This window comes from Hipposideros armiger, unplaced genomic scaffold (genome assembly GCF_001890085.2).
Source record: "Hipposideros armiger isolate ML-2016 unplaced genomic scaffold, ASM189008v1 scaffold_448, whole genome shotgun sequence".
Lineage (NCBI taxonomy): Eukaryota > Metazoa > Chordata > Mammalia > Chiroptera > Hipposideridae > Hipposideros > Hipposideros armiger.
This window is the reverse complement of record NW_017731798.1, coordinates 716,436-734,032: the sequence shown is the minus strand read 5'-3', so window position 1 is coordinate 734,032 and position 17,597 is coordinate 716,436. Positions and strand designations below refer to the sequence as shown.

The window sequence follows — 17,597 nt, the reverse complement described above, 5'->3', positions numbered from 1 at the left end:
TATGCTCAAGGCCTCACTGCTAATGAATTGCAGATTCCCCATCCATTTAGAAGTCCATTCAAAGTCTGTTTGTTTCTAAAGACTATCATTTCTCCTTTAAACCAGTAAGCCTATGTGTCCCTCAGCAATGCTTCGTGCCATTTGGGGGACAAAACAAAAGTACTCCTCTCTGCCCTCACACCGTTGTCACCCTCACTTTATCCAGGAATAGCGGACAGTGAGAATCTGCAGAGCTTGCAGGAAAATTTGCTGAGGGGGTATGTATGTGTAGGTATGTGAAATACTTCCTTCCCAGTTGTTTCGTATTTAAATAGTGTGGTACATACTTCTCTCTCCTTACACTGAAACTTCCTGATGAGCAGTTTTCTAGATTTAGACAACATATTCCTGAAATCTGAAAGATAACATAAGGAAAAGGTTAGCAAAAACAGAAAAATTGTGACTTCTTTTAGGGTGTCACCTGTGATCTTTTAGATTCATGTTCTGACTGAGTGCCTGGACACCTGAGTGCTTGCTGATTTGCATGATTGTCCTAATGACCAATGACATGAATAACTGAAAACCTAATTAGGCCTTTTGAGCTGAGAACATTTTTAAGGGACTCTGACATTTCGTGAGGAATGTGGTGTCAGCAGAATACCTAGCCTGAATATAATGTCTAATTTGAGGAAAGGTATTGGCATGTAATTATGTGGGCATACAGACAGAGCAATTATATGGACGTGTCTTGAATGCTGAGCTTTCAGAACAATGAGAAAGGACAAACGTAGACCAGAGCCAGGCAGGACACAGTGTGCTCAGTCTGCCAAGAGGCTTGTACACAATTTATACACTTAAGAAAGATCTCTAAAGAGCTACCCGGCATCGCTATAAATAATTCTTATATGTTGATGCCAAAGTATATTTAATAGCATATAGAGAGGTTGGGGGCGCTGGGTAGTGAATGTTGATCCCAGAAAGGTCAAGGAAGAGGGGAACATTTCAAAAGCACACAAGTTGAAGCATTACAGCTTTAATAAAGTATGTCTGATTTTTCTGAGGAAGGAACGTTCTTGATATTATCCTGACCTAATTAGCCAGTCAGGAGCTCAGTTGCACCTGAAGAGGTGTACCAGTTAGCTTGGTTGCCTAACAATGACCTCAAAACTTAGTGGCTTAAAACAATACTTGTTTATTATTGTAGCCCATCTATCTGTGGCTTACCGGATTGACAGCTGATGTCGATTGGGCTCAGGTGAGCTTGGCCGGGCTTGCTCGTGGGCCATGCGTTGACTCGCAGCCCTGCTCTAGCCTGGGCTTTTCTGAGGCACCTTACCTGGTGCAGATCTGCTCTGTGTGTCTTCAGCCTTCTCCCAGCATGAACAAGCTTGCCTCGGCTTGTCCTTCCCATCGTGATACCCAAGTACAAGTGGGCGAGGAGAATCATGGTAGGCCTCCTGAAGCCTAGACTCAGAACTGGAACACTGACACTTCCACATGACTTTATTAGTTAAAGCAAATCATATGGATGAACCTAATGTCAAGGAGTGGGGTCATATGCCCTGACCCTTTTGTTGGAAGGACTATAAAGTCACTTGCAAAGGGTGTGGAGAAGGGGAAAGAATTAGGGCTTCTCGTGCAACAAGTGGACCATGAGAGAAATAGGAACAGATGCTTTTTGCAAAAGCATTTAACTTTAGAAAGCATCTTCTGAAACATACACGGTGGGTGGGGGAGGGTGGAAGGAAAGGACCTACATTGTGGTACAGCTGTAGTAGCTGCTTCTAAGAAGAAAATATGAGAGGAGCCAAGGACAAAATCAAAGACCGTGCAAACTGTTGCAGACACGCTTCATCACACAAAGTCATCTTTTAGCAAAAGCATAGTTAGCTGCAATTATAAATATATGTGCTTTAAATCTGGGAATCCGAGCTGATATGCAGAACCAAATCATCACTGCAGAGCTCCCTGTGTGCATCCAACTTTATAAAATGCTGCTGCTCCATTCTGGTCTTCCATTTCAACATTGAAATGTAAACAGTTTTGGTAAAACCCATTTGACTTTGCTCTCAACCAGATGATTTCCTCATTGGATCAAAACCTTGCAAAAATAATTAAAAAAAAAAAAAAGAGAAGCAGATTTCCCAACCCCAACCAATCTACTCATACATATCCTACTTTCAATAGTAAGATGGAGGAATAATGAAGATGAACCCACAAACACTGCCTCGTTGCCAGCTTCTCTTCGGTGCAATGCCAAGAGTCACTGGGCAATGATGCTGAGGGGATCAATGTAAATTTAACTCCATCTATATTGCAGAAGCCCCATAAAAGCAACAGCATTAATATTTATAAATCTGTGCAACCCTTTGAATCGAACACTGGTCATACATTGTCATTATCATCAGAACAACAAAAATACAATGAGTCCTGTGGTAATAACGATGAAGTACACATTTTGTGTTTAATGAGTTCATTATATTACATTCAAGAAAAATTAAACACCAAAGACTGAAAGAGTAAAAGCCACTACAGGCAACGTTTTAATTTTAGTATGGTGCTGTGAAAACAGATTATCAGTTAGGAACATGGGGCAAGGTCTATCTGTTATTTTTGTGGTACTGCCAATGTGACCAAAAATCCATCATCTTTTACACAGCTTGTATGTAGCTATTATATATGAAAAACAAAGCTCTCTAAATTAAGAAAAGTCACAGAAGAGTGCTCCTATAAATGAATCTGCAACAGTTTTTTTTTTAAATAATCGTTCCACTTGGAATCAGACTCAACGATAAGTAAAGTCTTTGTTGCTTAATGCAGAGATTATTTTAGAGCTTTGGTGGACATTTCTAATCAAGCTAAGAAAAAGGAACTTAATTGTTATTGACAACCATCTACTGTAGAAGCCCAGAGTTTCTGGGTAGGTTGGGTTTTTAGTAGCAATTTAGCATCCAAGGAGTTACTCTAATGATTAGACATAAACCTTATCTTAACAGAAATATTCCATTTCCTTAATAAGCCATTCCAGGGAGAGGGTTGTGAATCAATTTTCAAACAGTAACTACATCTTATTTTAATAATATTTTACTACATCTAATTTCTTACTGATGAGAATTCAAAGAATTGTAAAGGGTGGCCCAAATTTCTACTATTATTTCTGTGGATGTGAACATGCAGATGGTATCTAAATCAAGCCATCAATTTAAAATATTAATCGAAGCTCGATTTATCCTGTCCTACCTGGAAAAGTATAATCAGAAAGAAAATATTTATGGGAAAAGTATATGTTTACTTTTGATTATCTTACAAATAGTCTAAACTGAGTAGTGGTCAAGCTTCCAAAGGAACATTTTATCACATGCTGTACCATCTGGAGACCACAGCCTCTGCTGATAACACATTTTCTCAAAAGATCTAATAATTTATTTTGAGCTTCTATAATGTTGAGGCCCTCATTTTTCTCCTGGCAGCTCAGAGTTTATACAATTACGTTTACTCACACAAATTTCATTGCAACTATTGAGTCTAGTATGTGTTATGGTGCCTGTTTGTTACACTTATGAATGCTTCATGTCAAAGTACCATGAATATTTTCACCCCAGAGCTGCTCCCTATTTCACAAATATTTTGTAGTTCTTCAAGCAATTCCTTTTCTGATAAGGAAAGTGGGGTAAAATAGTCCACAATGTGTGTGTGCACGCCCACGCCCTTGCATGTGCCTGCTAGTACACATGCATACACTTTTATGTACCTATATTTGAATATCTTTTCTCTCTTTCATTCAGCTGCTTGGCCATCACAAGTAAAACTTCTTCCAGAGCTAGCTAGTGACAAGGGATAAGACAGAAAATTTGAAAATGGAATTAGCTCTTGGCATTGTATGGCTGTGTGTTCATTTTTCAATGGATATTTGTACATTTGAGAAGTATTTACAAGGAAACACGAGAGAGGGGCAGATTTGGGGAAGAACGAGACATTGGATTAGAATAAGAATCATGAATAGGTGAAGAAAGCATGGTGGGAAAAAATGAACTCCAGTTTTCTGACTTTATGTTTCCCAAATACAGCACATTTTAAAAATGCTTTTATTAAGAAGCTCAGACGAGAAATAGACTTTCTATGTTTAACTGAAGTATTTTTATAGTTAAAGTATGATATTTCTAGAGCCAAATCTACTGCACTGATTTTTTTAATAGCAGTTATTCCATTTGATTCCTTAGACATATAATAAAAGCTAATACTCATATAATAATTTGCAGTTTCACATATTTCTTTGAATATGAATCACATTAGTTACTAAGATGATCAAACAAATTATTCAATGCAAATCTTTTTAGTGGCTTCTCCAAGCATAAATAGGTGTGTATTCTTATAGTGTGTGTGTGTTGGGGGGGAGGTAAACAAAATAGTGAATAGAACTTGGACTTTGGCATCTTGAGCATAGGCCCCAGCTTAACCACCTCCCGTGTCTGTGATTGTAGACAGTTATTTACGTTACCTTTACTAGTAAAATACAGATAATGCCTCCTGTAACAGAATGTTGAGTGGATTCAAATGAAGTAGTGTAAATAACACATCAATATGGTGCCTGTCTCACAATAGGCACTTAGTGTAAGTTAGAATATATGTATGTTTAAAAATGTATCATACATATGTCACATCACATTTTTAAACACATGTGTTTTAAACATATACATATATAAGTATATATATTTAATGTTTAATAAAATATATAATCATCCAAATACAGTTGAAAAATTATATAATATTGGCCTATTATGTAATTTGAACATCTTAGAATAATCCTTTATAGATGGTATAACCAGTTCATGTGTCAATTAATATTTCCCCATTTTACATGTTATGAAAAGGAGACTTTCTTTATTAAAGAAATCTGGAAACTAGAGTAGGACAGGGCAAGATGGCCCTTAGAGTCAAGATGGCTGGGTACCAGCTTACCCCGACTTAGAAGCTAAATGCACTTGGGAGCTTTGGAATCTCACTAAACCTTAGTTTTCAGCTATTAATGGGGGATATTTAATACTATTTATAACTTTTAAGGATTAAATAAGATAATGTGTGGACGGTCTTAGCACATAGTATGGGCTCGATAAATATGAGTTTCTTTCCCTGAGGTACACAGCTGGTCTTACCTTATTTTGAAGGGAAAGCATTTCTATGAAAGTTCATGCCTAGGTAATTCCAAATGGTGAACTGAATGGTGCCTTGTGAATGGTGGAAGTGAAGAAATAGGAGGGTGTCCTCTTAACTAAGTTCCTAGGACAGCCACATGGAACACCCACAATAAGTATCATCTTACCACTGAAGACAGAGGCACACACATCATAGAACCAATCACAGGTGAAATCTAGGACTCGCTAAGGTGGCCCAGATGACATCCTAGAAAGGCACGGACAATTTCATTTGGCTGCATTTTCTCTCCAGAGAGATGGAGAGTCACAGTGAGTTTTCTACTCTTTCATAAAGACAACTACTTTCTATACATAAGCATCCTCGTTCAGACAAAAGGCAGACAGCTGTGAGAGATACGTGAAGACATATTTCAGTTTTATTATCTTTTAGGCATAGACCGGTATGTTAATCCATTTCCACATACAATTCCTGTAATCACAGATTAGAAGTGAAGCTTGAACTGGACAAACTTGCCTTCTGTTGCCAAAGAGTCAACCTGGAGAGACGCAGCCTCGGAGGTTAAGGATTGTGCATGGTCTTCCTTCCTAGCCTTGCTGTACATATCTCTGCCATTACACAAATGAGCTTTCCTTTTCTACCCAGACAGTGATTCAATAGTAATAATGCGTTCCCTTTTCCCTGGCAAACTTTCTGCTTTCTGTCCAGACCTCTGAGTTTTGAATGTTCTGCTCTCTAGGTTCTGACAGCTGTTTTTGGACTTAGCTAACCATAGCCAGTGGAAGCCAAGAAATAATTGTAGTATAACCCTCTCTATTGTCACTGCTTCTTTCTGCAAATAAATCTTAGGAGTTAGACTTTGAACCTTTGTCCTACACCAAAAGAATAAAAGCAAAAGTATTTATATGGAAGTGATTTCATTGTAGTGTTCATGGTTTATTGTGGATAGCAGGTGTTTATAAATTTTAGAATTTCTTTAACAAAATCCTAAAGAGAAAAGAAAAAAAAAGAAATCACAGTATTTACAGAGATAACAGAATGGCTTAGCCATGCAAAACAAATAACTTTGGTTTCTCCCCTTTCACTTTGGTTTAAATATTGACCAAGATTGAATTTTTTTTCCTGCCAAATAAAACTTCAATAAATCAAAGTTTAGAGGCAAAAATAACATATTTTCTTTTCCCCGTAGTATTTTACACAACATCGAGTCTAATAGGATATTTTATGCATTTAATTCATACCAATGCACTACAGGAAGCTTTTATTAAACTGAGTCACTATTGCCCAGACAGTAAATGGTTTACAAATGTACAATAACATGTGTTTCTAAATAATGCAGAAGTGGCAAAATATTATTCTTAATCTCCACCTGATTTTAATCTTTAATTTATTTTTCATTGCCTTCATAATGTTTTATTCCATCAGTCTAAAAAAACAAACACCAGTTTTCCTTTTCTTCCCAAAGAACACAGTTCTATACCTGGAAATCTGATGTTCATTTTTTTTTCTATAAAGTTATGTAAATCCTGGGATGAGAATGGCTGTGCAGTATTCTCCCAGAAACGAGGCTTCTACTTGAAAGAACAAAGTTTAAAAGTCTAGTTACAAGTAGCTATTGGCTCATATCCAGTCTACTGCAAAAAGTTCCCATTTATACTACCACCCTAAAAAGTTCCTCAAGCATAAAACATGTTTATAAAGTTACAAATTTAAATGTAACTAAAGATACATAGACATTTTATTATTACACTTTTATGTACTGCTTGATAAATTATGTACCAGTTAAAAACACTAAATTATCTCAAGGTGCATTCAATATCTTAGCGTAGTTAACAAAAACACACACGAAAAAAATATATATTCTATATTCTGTGGAAAATAACACAGCTTTGATAATGACCACTGTTAAAAATCTCCAATTCTGACTGATATATATATTTTTTAAAGGAAATAGGTATAATTTTAAGGCAGTGGATAACCCAAAGGATTTCACACCAATTTTTAATTACAGTGATTTACATCATGATTTATGAAAATGGAAACGTTATCCATGATTTTTTCCATACTGTCTCTCACAGATTATTATCATTTTTTTCTCTGACAAAAAATAATTTACTAGCAGGTGTCTCTAAAGGTAAGTGCTACCCAAATTCCGTTACTGTTTTTTACAGCACAGGCAAAATTGTCAGTTTGGGAGTAAGTACCATTATTATGTATGTGTGTCCATATGTGTGTGGTTTACTTCTGAGAGTCAGCTGGCGGTCCATACACAGAATCAGCTCGTCTGGTGCTTATCAGTCTGACTCTGCCTCCCCATCTCGTGATAAAAAATCACACTTTTCATAGGGCAATGTGTGTGTCCCCAGTCTCCACAAGCTGCCACCTTTGGGATTTAGGTGCTTGTAAGAAAGTTTGAGGGCATTACTGATAGCAATCAGTCAGAAATGTACCTGCTCAGATTATCCATATAAACAACTGAAATAAAAACATTACATTGTACATCAGATTAACAGCAACTCCCAGAACAAAGCTTACAGTGTATAAAAATAGCTACGTAAAAAATTTACATAAGAGGCAAACCAAAAGGAAATCCTCAGTGCAGACATTTACAGAAAAAAAAAAAATCAAACCAAACACAACATATGAACTATCATCATGGCTGCCAAAACTTGTTGTTATTGTTTGTAATTTCATTTCATTGTTTGACTTGAGATAATTCTCTAAAATCCCGCGACAGCTTGGTAGAATGAACTGCTTAGTACTTGAACCATGAATTGCTGTCAATGTCTTTGTATATGTCTTAAATACAATCCACGTTCATGCTTCGATTGGCCTATATAGTTTTTTTTCTCTGAAATTATGAAAAAAACCATAATTTAGTAAGTTACCATAGCAATAAATTTTCACCATCAACAGATGCTTTGTACTAACAGTGGCAGGAATTACATTATGGGAGCCTTTCATAAAACTCCATTGTCCCTGAACCCATCTGTAATCCCAGGCATTGCTGTGGCCCTTCTACAAATAATTTTTTGAAATTGTTGAGAGTGTTTATTTTTATGAAAATTGCTTAATTCACATGGAGATTATAAGGTTGTTTTTTTTTTCAGGAAAATATTTCATTCTGTTTCTCTTCAGGTTAAAGAATACACTTATTCCTTCAAATCACACGGTTTTGTGGGCCTTTGTCTTCAAGCTCAATTTTTGCTTGAGGATTTACTCTATCGAATTTTAAAGAAAACAGAACATAAAATCTATGTTTATGAAAGATTGAGGAATAAACCCTAGAGAAAAAGAAACCCAAACAACAGGTGAAAATGCTGCCTACTTGGCTTCCAATGGAAGGCAAGATAGGGGAAGAAACCCTGTCCTTACTTCTTTCACCCAGTTTCAGATCTTGGTTTTGCAGATTTTAAAAATGCCTTATTTGAAATACTCCATTTTTCTTTCCTGTGTGCATCCTTCCAATTACAATTCTTTCCCATGCCCCATATCTTCTCTATGGGGTTCACTCTGGCAACCTACTCAAATTGCGACTTGTAGTTTACTTATTATGAACCAAAGTTCTATTATAGCTCTTGGGGATTTTACCTTTAGATGAGTAAGCTACAGTAACAGTTATTCTCAAGGATACACAAAATAATTTGTCCAAATGGCTTCTCTGTTGGGCTGGCTCATGAGAACATAAATAAAAGTTCCAATCGCAAGTGGCAATGCCATGGAAACACACCTCTTAGTCTTAAAATCACACTCATATTGTTATTATATATAAATATATTCAATTTATATGACATTGGTATGTACATTATACACATACATATGTGTGCCTGTACAGGTACATATATACATACACATATACTATATAATATACACACTAACTGCAAAAGTGTGTGTGTGTATCTGTATGTGTGAGTACACACATAAATTTGTTCACCTGTTCATTGAAATGGTTTGGGAAATGGCTGAATAAGTACTCTGACACTTTTAAGTATCATAAATCCTTGGATTAAAATTTTATATTTTAAAATTATTCTCATAATTGTTTTTAAATATAAATGTAAAGTATTAGAATCAGCTCTCATCAAATAAAAATATCAATTTATAAAATTAAGCTTATTTGCACTCAGGAACATTTTTGGCGTTAGAATACAAAATGCTAATTGAATGTTAAAATCTCAAAAATGATTTTAATTATTCAGGCAATAATTATTGTTTGGAAGATAGGGAAACTGTTGAGATTGCATTCTTCTGAGAACACCTTTCAGAGTTAACAAAGTTGTTTTTGAAAAACTATCTTCCTGTTTCAAAAGCTACAATTATGAAGCATCTTAATGTCAAAGCTTTCCCTTTCATTTCTTAGGAGTTTTCATACTTTCAAGGGGAATTATTTCCATAAACCTCACACAGTCTGCTCACCTGGACAATAACTAGAACAGTTTCTCTCTTAGGCTTCTGTTTTGTGATTGTTTTCTTCTAACTTTTTATTTTCTTCCAGATTACCAAGGTCCTTGTTTACATGTTTTGATGCAGTCCTATAAATGAATGAAATAAACATTATTACACTGACACACACACACACACACACACACACATATACACATACACATTCTTATTTTAATTTAGGGTTCACATTCATGTATTATTGTAAAGCAGATGTTTTACATCTAATGCAGGCAAACCATTAACTAGGGTGAACACCTGCACATCTGTGAGCCTTGATTGGTAACACAACCCATTCCAATGAAATCACCTAAATAGTGGGTTGTATTAAATATATGCTAAGAGAATAAGAAATCCATTGTTTTGAACACATACTTCGTTGCATCATGTTTTGGGCTGGGTTCTTTTTCTCTCCACTTTCTAGAAAGTAATTATTATCATTTAATAGTCAAAATTTTCATTCTGGGCAAATTCTTTCTACAAAAATTTTCTGAGGGAGTTTCATTAGGGCCTTTCCCTTTTTGGCATTCCCTTTACGCATCCAGGTTGAGCCAATCACCTGAATCTTTGTGGATTCTGTCTTATGGAATAAATCAAAAGCAATGTTAGAAAGAGACCCAAACTTATGATAGCAGATTGGCAGCAGAAGCTAAAGCAGCTCTAATGTAGTGGTTCTCAAATCGTGGTCCCAGATCAGCAGTATCAGTAACACCCAGGAACTTGACAGAAGCGCACATTCTGAGGTCCAGCAATCGAACTATGGAAACAGAAACTCTGGGGATGGGGCATGCAATATATGATAAACAAGACCTCCTAGCGGTTCTGCTGCATGCTAAAGTTAGAGAACCACTGCCCCAGTGGCTATCATGGTTGCACATGGCTTTATTTGCAATCTTCCTTCCCTCCTTCCCTAACTAACTCACTTACCCCCTGTTGTAAGCACATCACGGTAACCACAGCACTATGGTATTTCAAATTATTATTTCCATATAATTCCTAGGAATTCTACTTTTAGTAAATGGTATAACCCCAAATGTGTTTCTTGGTTAAGGAATCTGGAGAAAACTCCACTTTCCTTGAAAGTATTTCTATGCTTTAAATAGAATTCCTTAACTCATTTGCTAAGAATCACAACTTTACTAGAAAGAGGGTTGTGGTGGTGTATGACATATATCCAATTAAGATAAAGACATATATTTCATTCAAACTAAGACATTCATTATATGTAGCATTAATTTAATTTGTGAATCAAAAATTCTTAATTTAGCTTAAACTACAGCCTTCTAAATCCATGCATAAGGCAGGACAGCAACCTCAAACTCTGCCAACATGATTAAGTCCTATCATATGTGACAGCATTTTACAAGGAAGATATTTAAAAATGTAAATGAGGCCATGTTGTTTTATTCTATGTCTTGAGTTATAACATATTAGCACATAAATATTTTCTATCTTGTACTAAAATGGTACATCACAGTGAATGACACCTTCTTTTATCATATATATTTTCCAGGCAAATAAAAGAATGTAGATGGTATCTCTCTCTTTCTCAATACATACACACACACACACACACACACACACACACACACACACATGAGTGCTCCATCTACATTATATATTACATTATATATCACAGATGATTTGAGGTCTAGTCTCTTTTGCTAATAAGTTACATAACTAATAGCTAATAAAGTCTTAGGAAACTCAACAGTGAATTGTGAGGAGGTAGACCAGTACTTTCTATAAATTGATGAATGCTTTTAAAATTTGCTTTGTTGAAGAATACTATCCATACAAGATAATGCACTTATTATAACAGTACAATTCAATGAATTTTCAAAAACTGGATGCATGAAAGTAACCTGCACCCAGCTCAAGAAACAGAACAGTTGCAGACCCAGAAGTACAACATGGTGTTTTTGTCCAGTCTCTACCATGTCACAAAGGTTATCCAATCTTAAATTTTCACAGAATAGTTTTACCTGTTCTTGTAATTTGTATATAAATTGAAATATACCACATGCATTCATTTCTGCCTGCTTTTTATTTAAACTCAACCTTATGTTTGTGACATTCGTGTATAAGTTTGCAGGTAGTTGTAGGTTTTTTATTCTCATTGCTGTATAGCTTGCCATTGGATGAATAAATCATGATTTATTTATTTATTTATTTAAATTTATATTAATAAATATTTATATTTAATAAATATTTATTTATTTTAATTTATATTACTAAATATTTGTATTTAATAAATACAATTAATTTAATTATATTATTAGTGATGGGCATTCTTGCTCTTTGTTCTTTCTGGGATTTCACTTATATATAAGCTAGATTTTTTGTGTGTTTTCTATGTCTCTTCTGCTTTTATGTGTTGTATCTCTTCTTTTTCCTCTTGGTGCTTCTATCCGGATGCTTTCCACAGATCTGCATTACAGTTCACTTCTCTCATGTTCTGCTGTGGCCAATCTGTTCTTAAATTCACCCATCAAAGACTTCTTTTTTTTAATATTATATTTTTCAGGTCTGAAATGTCAATTTGATTTTAAAATATTTAGAATTACATTTCAATTCTCTATTTCATTGATCTCCCTTGATAGTAATTTTAATGTTCTTGTCTGTTAACTGCAGGATCCAAATCATGCATGTCTGTTTGTCTACTTTTTCTTTTCATAACTGATTGCATTTTCTTGACTCTATGCATATCTAGTCCTGTTTATTTTCATGATACCATCTATAAATGAACTGTAGAGACTTCATACAATGTTATTTTCCATCAGATAAGGTTCCCATTTTTCCTTCTTAAGCAGATAGGGTGAGGAACTGATGACTCCAGTTCACCAGGGCTTGAGCTAGGTTGAGATTCAGCTGAAGTTTTAGTAAGATTCAATCTTCTTCTCCTTTGCCCCTATTCTTAAGACAAGGCCTTCCAAGGCTTCTGATTAAGATTCTGGAATGTCTCACTTTCTTTAGGCATTAAATATAGAGATCCAGCTCTTTTCTTTAGAGAGTCCCTACCTATCTGTCTCATGACACTTCAAGATGTGGCCAGTCTCTTTAGTCTTCTTGACTTGAGCATAAGCTCCATAAGAATAAGGACAATGTTTTATTTCTACGTTATCCACTGTACTGAATATGGTAGGCATCCCGAAGAGATTTCTTTTACTGAATTGAACTAACTGACCTTACTGTAAATGTATTTTCTCTTCATTATGATTTTCTCAGTAACATTTTTTTCTCTAGCTTACTTAATTGTAAGAATATATAGTATATAATGCATATGGCAAAAAATATGTGTTAATCTGCAGTTTGTGTTCATATCTATTGCCTTCTACTGTTCCTTATGGTATTACTTTTCACCAATATGAAATTCATACTACCCAGCTGCTTTTTGACAGACAGGTAAAACAGAGAGGATACTACATTGAATGACAGAGCCTGACTTATATCTTACTCCAATCTTTTCAGATAAAACTGCACAAAATTATATGCATAAACATGAACCTTGATTATTCTAATAGCTCCTAACCATATATTTCAACATATACTACATTTTAATAAATTATAAACTATAATTTCGAAAAATAAGTAAGATATTGTAGCAATCAAGGAAAGCCACATGATTCTCAAAGTCTCTTCACTCATTTTCTTTCTTTTAATCTCCTTGCCTTCTCTCACCCGTCTGATTTTTCCTCCATTCCTTTTCCCTCTACTGATCCTGTCACTGTCTCCCTTTCTCTTTTTTTCTTTCAAACTCGCTTCATTAACTACTATTTTTTGCCCCTAAAGTAAAAATTCCAACTTGTTTGGAGTCACTAGAGAGAGACAAATAAAAGTGTCAATGTTCTTTAGGCATATTCTAAAAAATATAAAAAAATAATTTAGTAATTTAATAAATAAATTTTTCAATATTGATTTTTTTTCAACCTGCTTTGACCTGTGTGGGTCAAATATTAAGGTTGAGGACATAATGATATCACAACTTTGAAATAAAGCATAGATTATAAGAAGGTCTGGTATTAGTAATGATATTTTAAAACTTGTATTTTGTTAATCCTTACTTTTGTCACAATTATAAACTCTCAGAAAAATACATAATAAACTAGTTGTACTTGAGAGTGACAAAAAGAAAGTAGAAAATGAAGGGAATTTGACCTTAAACTGAGTGAGCTCTATTTTTACATAATACTTCCTCTGAGAGCACTTCCCAGATGGAGAGACGTAGGCTAGCTAGAACAAAAGCAGAAAATCAAGGGGGGAAATCTCAGAAAGGAGAAGGCCATACAGTGGTGAGGACCTCAAATTTGTGGGTAAAATATAATGACTCCCTTGGATGATTCCTAAACTGCATATGTGTGAGAAATTTCACATAACTCAGCAGAAAGCAACAGCTGGAAAGCCTAAGACTTGACATAGAGTTTAGCTACCACCCACACAGGGAAACAGAGTTTGGAGCTAAGGTCGCTAAGCCAGAAGTTCTTGGCAAATATATCAGTCTTTCTATTAAAATCCCAGAAAAGTCAGGTAAAGACTATGTGTTGATATTCAGCTTTCCCCCTAAGATAGATGTACCATATATGTAAAAGTAACCTTTGCAAGATCAAGAAAACCAGCTCATAACATAATTGCCTGCTATGAAAATAATCCATATCCTTTAGAAGAACATAGTAGAAACTAGAATCTCTACAACATATCAGCCCCAAAAGACTAGTATATAATAAGAAAGTTACTATACATATGAAGAATAGGAAAATGCAACACAAATTACAGAGAATGTCTTTGGATGACACAGCCTTTATAAATAGAAGGTAAGAACTTTAAATCAGTTATGACATCACATGTTCAAAGACTTAGAGAAAAATACAGCAACAGTGAGAAACAGATAGAAATCTCAGCACAAAAATGTAAACAAAAATAATCCTCCCACTTGAAACTACAATATTAAAAATGAACAATTCAGTAAATTGTCTTATCAGATTGGACATGAGAAAAAAAAATCCTCAGTAAACTTAAGGGCAATAATATAACAAATTATACATTCCACAAAAAAGAACGATGATAGGGAAAAAAAAACCAGATCCTCAGTGACATGTGGGACAGTATTGAGCAGTCTAATGTATGTGTAATTGGAGTCCAAGTAGAAGAAGCCAAAGAGAATGGGGCAGAAAATATATTTAAAGAAACAATAACAATATTCCCATATTTATTGATGTCCATTAACTTGCAGATCTAAAGTGCTCAGCAACTCCCAAGCAAGAATGATACAAAGAAAAACACACCTAAGTACATCATAAGCAAACTAATCAAAAGCAAATATTAAGAGAAGGACATGAAAGTAGCCACATAAAACTCATTCAGGGGAACAATGACATAAATAACAGCTGGTGTCTCATTAGGAAAAAAATGTATACCAGATATAATTAAGCATCTTTAATATGCTGAAAGAAAAATCTCTCAAGCCAGAATTTTATGTCCAATAAACAGCCCTTTCATTAAAGGCAAAATAAAGACATTAAATTGAATGAAAGAAAACTGGGAGAAATCATCACTAGCAGACCTGTGCTGAAAGAAATATTAAAGGAAGTTCTTTGGTTGAAGGGAAATTATACTAGATGGAAACTCAGATGTACAAGAAAGAATAAATACAGATCATATTTCTATAGTAAAATATAATGATTTAAAATTTTTTTTACAAAAAAACCCATTTAATGCTATATCTATGTATAGCATTATATAAAAGACTCTTGAAACATTATTTAATTTAACCTCCTATATCCTTTTTGCTATTGTTGACATAGCCACTACAACTGCATATATTATGAAGCTCACACTACAATGGTATGGAGGAGGTTAGATGAAATTATAATGGTTTGAAAGTTTTAGATTATTACACAAGTAGATGTTATAAATTAAGAGTTTTTATTGTAATCTTGGAGCGCCCACAATAAAAGAATACAAAGAGGCCAGTATAGAAATTAAAAAGTAATACTAAAACTTATTTGAGTAACTTGAAAGCAGGAAAAGAGGAACAGAAGACAACTAGAAAACAAATAGGGAGACGGTGGTCTTAAATGTTAACTATATTAATAATTAAGTTAAATGTAACTTGGCTAAATTCTCCAATTAAATGTTAGAGATTGTTAGACTACACTAAACAAGACAACTACATGCTCTATAGTAGGAGTTAAATTTCATCTGAAAGGTCCAGGTAGTAAATATTTTAGGCTTGCAGTCCATATGGTTTTTGTTCCAACCCTTCAACTCTGGCATTGTAAAGTGAAACAACACAGGCAGTATGTGAAGAAATGGGCATGACTGTGGTACCATAAGCCTTTATTTATAAAATAAGGCAGAGGCTAGAAGACATAGTTTGGTCAGCTTTGCCACATGTGAGATACACTTTAAAAATAAAGAGATAGATAATTAAAAATAAAAGGATAGAAAAAGCTGTGCATGTAAACAGTAAGCATGTAAAAGTGGTGCGTCTATATTAATACCAGGCAATGTAAAATTCAGCACAAGCAATATTACAAAGATAATGAGAGACATCTCATAATTTTAATAGTTTCAAGACCTAACAAAGTTATAATAATTGTAAGGGTATGCATCTACTGAAAGAATAAAGCAAAAACTGACAGAACTAAAGGGAGAAATAGACAGATACACAATCTTAGAGAATTTAATAACCCTTTCTCAGTAGCTGATAGGATAAATGGACCAAAATTCAGTATGCATGATCATGATGAAGTAGCTAGAATTGGATAGCTCTAGTACTGGAAGGGTACGCCTATAACCTTCTTAATTATATATAAAATGATTTTATATAATTTGAAAAAAAATTAAAGATGAGATTTTTAAACAAACTATTATGTAACTTAACCTAATATACAGCTATAGCATACTGTACCCGTCAACCACCAAATATATTTCTTTAAGTGTTCATGTAACATCCACCAGGAAATACTGTAAAACTGCATGCTAGGCCAATAAACAAACAAACAAAAAACAAACAAACAAATAAATAAATCTCGATGCATTTCAAAAGTCTAAGAGCATACAGAGTAGGTTGTTTAAACAAAACAGAATTAAGAGAGAAATGTTTGGAATTTAATACAGTTCTAGTTATATGACTCCAAACAAGAAACCACAAAGGGGAATTTAAAATATTTTTAGCTGAATAAATATAAAAATACATTATGAAGTTTGTGGAATGTAGTTAACATAGTGGGTAGATTGAAATTTATAGTTTAAATGCTTGTGTTATAAAAGAAGAAAGGCTAACATCAATGATCTAAACTTTTAATTTATGAAATTTGAGAAAGGAGAGCAAGTTAAACTCTAAATAAGTAGAAGGAAATAGTAACGATAAGAGCAAAAATAATTAAAATTAAAAATAAGCAATAGTTTTTAAAATATTAAGAAAATCGATAACTCTCTAAAAAGACTGAGCAACATAAAAGAACAAAATAAGAAGTAACAATATTAGAAAACAGAGTGTTATCATTATAGAACCCACAGACAAAAAAAAGATAAGGGAATCATATGGATAACTTTCCTTTTTGCATACTGTCAACAACTTAAGTGAAATGGATATTTTCCTTGAAAAACTCACCAAAATTTATTGAAGAAGAAGCAACCTTATATCTATTAAAGAATTGAAATCATAATTTTTGTTTTAAAGCAATTTCTCTTAAAGAAAAACTCCAGGCCCATGTGGTTTCATTACTAAATTATATCGAACATTTAAGGAATTAACAAACTCTTTCAGTTAAAGAGGATGGGACTCTTTTCAACCCATTTTACTAACTCCACATTACCCTAATACCAAAACTTTAGGGAGATATTACAAAAAAAATTACACACCAATAGTCCTCATGAATTCAGACCAAAACAAAATTCTTAATAAAATGTTGCAAAGTGCATCCATCACTATATAAAAATTATGATACAACATAGTAGAGCGGGATTTATTCCAAGAAAGCAAGACTGGTTTAACATTTAATAATCAATCAGTGTCATTTACC

General features: G+C 34.1%; 1 protein-coding gene across 2 annotated transcripts in view; it reads right to left on the bottom strand.

Moving 5' to 3' along the window:
* Positions 1-9,546: 9,546 nt before the first annotated feature.
* Positions 9,547-17,597, bottom strand: part of ALCAM (activated leukocyte cell adhesion molecule) — a 200,307-nt gene continuing 192,256 nt past the window's right edge. For both annotated transcript variants that reach the window (XM_019665715.1, XM_019665714.1), the window contains one exon: positions 9,547-9,662. In XM_019665715.1, the coding sequence (XP_019521260.1) occupies positions 9,575-9,662 (88 nt within the window). In that variant the 3' untranslated portion in view covers positions 9,547-9,574. The remainder of the gene's footprint in view (positions 9,663-17,597) is intronic.